Here is a 4,039-nt window from a genome sequence, read left to right as displayed (position 1 = left end):
GGGCACCCGTAAAGGACACAAGACTGGACTGGGTCGAAAACTCCCACAAAGGGTTTATCAAGGGGATACTTCGTCATTTGGCTCACGCTCGGCATGATTTTCTACGACACGTTCAGACCCACACGTAGAAGAATACTTACAATGGAGTTACCAGCAAGAATACTTATGTAGAAGAATATATGTACGAGAGCTTTAGAAGGACGCAGTTTTTGATGGCTCAAATGCACCCCAAAATTTAGTTCCCATCGGTTACTCCTCTCGTGCTGTATGTCCGTCCAGGTCCTCCGCCTCTGAATCCTTCTGATGATAACGACGATGATTTCAGTGACGCTGCTAATTTAGGAGATTAAATTTTTATTAATATAATAATTTATATTTTCGTACATTTTATAATTACTTTCTACTATAATTACATTTTTATTTTATTTTATTAATACTCAGAAAATTTATTTTTATTTTTATTTTTATATTACTTATATTTCTTTTAATCAATTCTTCTTTATTATTATAATATCATGAATTATTAAAATTATTATTATAATATCATGAATTATATTTAATATTTGGTTTAAATGTATAGTAATAGACAACATTAATTATTAAAATGAGAAAAAATAAAAATACTATTTCGACATTATTTGATGCGATGTCAACTAATTTGACATTATTTATGACGACGTAATTTATAAATTGTCGTCACAAATAATTAATACCATATCATCTTGACGATGCAATCGATAACATAATTACAACGACTCATTTGGGACGATTTGTCGTCGCAAATGTATTTACGACGACGACTTGTCATCTCAAAAAAGAATTTACGACAAATCAATTACAGCAACATTTTTACAATGACTTTGGATTTTTTGTAACGACTTTTAGTCGTCGCTAATAACGCTGTTTCTTATAGTGGGTATGATAAATAGTTAATTGTAGTTTGAATCAAATCTAGTTTGAATTAATTATTCAAGCACGCAAAGGAAAAGTACTCAAAACTTTCATCAACTTCAAAACGCAATATAAGGAAAAGTACTCTCAAAGTACGTACAGATAGAGGTAGAGACGGAGATTTTATTTCATGAAATTAGCATATCATCACATGATGTATTACAAAAGACACATAATTTCAAACGACATGGAGTAATTAAAAGACATCCGAAAGAGTTGGGAGCTTGATCTCTCCTTTCCTGGATAGGGGAATGGTAATGTTACCAACAAGAGGAAGGTCAATTATGAGATCCAACAACAGCTCATAGTCGATGTCCCAATCTCTGCCAACATCCTTTATCAAGGTCACCAACAGGCTGTGCGGCACCTTCACTGGCACCTCCACCAGAGTCGTGTCCTTCGCCTTCAGCGACCCCGGGTCCGGAATTTTACCGGAAGCTATCACACTGCCATTTTGCAAACATTTTCAATCCATAACTTTCCTTACTATCTCACACGAAATTTAAAGATAATAGTTTGGAATATATATATATATATATATATATATATATATATTCACTGGACAATGGTGTGGAATTAGAAACTTTTCCACATAAATTTCTTTTTTCAACAAGGAAAGACAAAATAAATGGGAATATAATTAGAATATCTACCGTATATAAAATTGACGTGGTATATAAAATTATTTTCATTAAAAATATATAGGTCCAAAACCGGATGGGTAGAGTCTCTCTAGCCTGGTCTATGGGTGTGTTTCGTCTTGCCTGAGTGCTTGGCTCTAGTAAATTTTCTGCTCGAGTGTTTTCTTGTACGGTTTTTTTTTTTTTGTTCTTTTTACAATCGATGTTTTGTTATGGAGGAACTAATGGAAGAGTGGAGATCGTTATCAATTACAGAGACTGAGGGTGATGTGATTGGTATTTGCAAATGATCCTAACTCGACGACCGTATAATAAACGAGCCTTAAAAGGATTTTTTAAACAAATTTCTGGAGGGTTTCAGCATTCGTGACATTGCTCTAAATGTTTTTCTATTCTTGGAGATCGAAGAGATCTTGAGAAGGTGTTGTCAATGGAACCTATCTCTTTCAATAAATCATTGATTGTTCTTAAGGAGTTCGATGGTTCATCCCTTCGGGATCCGGGGGATTTTCCGTTTTACTCGCTTTTGGGTTTAAAGTTCATAACTTTAACTCTTGATGGTTTTTTTGAGAAGATAGATCATGTCATTGGAGACGGTATTGGGGTTTGTAAGAAGGTGGAAGCGGATGAGAGTGGCCGCTGCATTGGCACGTATATGAGGATTCGTCTTCTCATTGACGTGTCCACATATGAGACCATAAATCACTAGAACCAGATATAATTCTGAAGGCATCAGTTGGACGTCGAGTTTAAAATATGTGACACAAACATTATGACTCCATAAAAACTTATATAAATCATACATATATAACAAATACAATAATGATTAGGAGACAAAAGCTTTTTATAGTTTTATCTTAAAAAAATTAAAAGATGTAAAAAGAAAAGGGGTTGATCTTGATCCAAATTACCTCCCGGCGCTTTTGAGGGTGTAATCGATGTCACAGATGGGAATGGAATGGCCATAGGGATTGTCCACAGAAAGCTTCGCCAAATACTCAACAGAGTCCACACTCACGCGCTTCAAATCCATGTCCGTAAGACTCGCCTCCGGCGTCTTCACGTTCGCCACTTTCTCCGCAATAAACGTCGTCGCCTTGTCTATAAACTGCGACATGTTTTTTTTTTTTTTCTTTTTCAGACACACAAACCAGAAGAAGAAGAATAGATAAGAAAGTGATTACACAAGTTTTATTTAGCTTATGAAGAACAATCAATTATGAGATTGGCAATTGGTTAGTACGTATATAATATATATGTGGAGTCATTGTGTTTTTGACACGTCTCGTATGGCGAATCCGCAGTCATGACACGTGACGCCATACGTGTCGCACGTGATTTTCTTCCGCGTTTACAGATCTGTGATTGGGACCAAAAGAAGAAGACTTGAGATTTTACGATTTTTTCCCCCTTTTTTTTTTGAAGAAAGAAGATTAAAATAAGATTATTATTAGTGGTGTCATCTGAATTTTAGTGTCTATCTTTAGTTTTTCCTTTTTAAAATTTGAACGAAGATTAAAATAGGATTATTATTATTGTGTCTTTTAAATTTTAGAATTATTTAGAATTTATCTTTTTAAAATTTTAAAAACTCTCATATTATTTTTTAAATTTTAAATTATTTTCACTAAACCTATTTTGATGCAACTTTTGTTAAAAACAAATAGGAGAAAGAGAATATTGTACTCACGTGATTTTTCTATTTAAATTTATGTTGCAATTAAATGGATAGAACCACATTGCCACATTTAATCATTTATTTTTCCATCTTATTTTAATAAAAATTATTATAAAAACACTTAAATAAGAAAATTTCAAAATTTACAAAGAACATAAGAGTTTTTAAAATTTAAAAGACAAAGTGTGAATGACACTAAAATTTAGAGATACCAATAGGATTTGTTCTTCTAATTATTAGAGAAGAATTGGGGTGATTATTTGCGGGGTTACAAATTGCGGGTGGCAGTATTTTAGCGCAAAAACTACAGCTTTTTATCTTATTATAAAGAGTTTGACTTTTAAATTTGCTTCCGACAAAGTTTCTGGGAATTAACCTAAATCATATAAGTTGAATATATGTTCAACAAATTATTCGGTGTCTGTTATTGGAGAGAGAACTCAACATCGCGTCTAAACAAAGGAATAAGGTTCTTTCTTTCTAGGCGAACCCACCCCCTTTTTGACTTTTAAGCTAAAAGCTATCGACGAAAAATAAATTATTTTAAAGAATATTTTTAGCATTTAAAAAACATAAATTTATGCTTTGTTTAGAGCTTCTGAAATGATTTAGCATTTAAAAAACTTAAATTTAATTATGCTTTGTTTGGAGCTTCTGAAATGATTAAAATATTTTTTATAAATTATATCAGAGTATTTTCTTTTATATTTTTTTCTTATTTTCTTTCATTATCAAAGCAAAGGAAAAATTTATAAGTACACTTGTAACT

The 4,039-nt window shown here is 32.4% G+C and overlaps 1 protein-coding gene across 1 annotated transcript; it reads right to left on the bottom strand.

Annotated features, from left to right (window-relative positions):
• Positions 1 to 1,054: 1,054 nt before the first annotated feature.
• Positions 1,055 to 2,799, bottom strand: LOC21404344 (desiccation protectant protein Lea14 homolog). Its single transcript, XM_010114666.2, has 2 exons — positions 2,504 to 2,799; positions 1,055 to 1,397 (listed from the first exon to the last, which is right to left on the bottom strand). The coding sequence occupies exons 1-2, from the start codon at positions 2,707 to 2,709 to the stop codon at positions 1,148 to 1,150; spliced, it is 456 nt and encodes a 151-aa protein (XP_010112968.1). The 5' UTR covers positions 2,710 to 2,799; the 3' UTR covers positions 1,055 to 1,147.
• Between the last annotated feature and the right edge of the window lie 1,240 nt (positions 2,800 to 4,039).

The sequence above is a fragment of the Morus notabilis genome, unplaced genomic scaffold, assembly GCF_000414095.1.
Source record: "Morus notabilis unplaced genomic scaffold, ASM41409v2 Scaffold248, whole genome shotgun sequence".
NCBI classification, from domain to species: domain Eukaryota; kingdom Viridiplantae; phylum Streptophyta; class Magnoliopsida; order Rosales; family Moraceae; genus Morus; species Morus notabilis.
Note: the sequence above shows the minus strand (reverse complement) of the source record. Positions and strands in the feature narration are given on the sequence as shown.

Bases quoted from the DNA above. Each gene is read 5' to 3' on its own strand.
- LOC21404344 (XM_010114666.2), bottom strand. From the start codon at position 2,709: ATGTCGCAGTTTATAGACAAGGCGACGACGTTTATTGCGGAGAAAGTG. The intron at 1,398-2,503 runs GTAATTTGGATC...GCAAAATGGCAG, and splicing joins ACCCTCAAAAGCGCCGGGAG to TGTGATAGCTTCCGGTAAAA.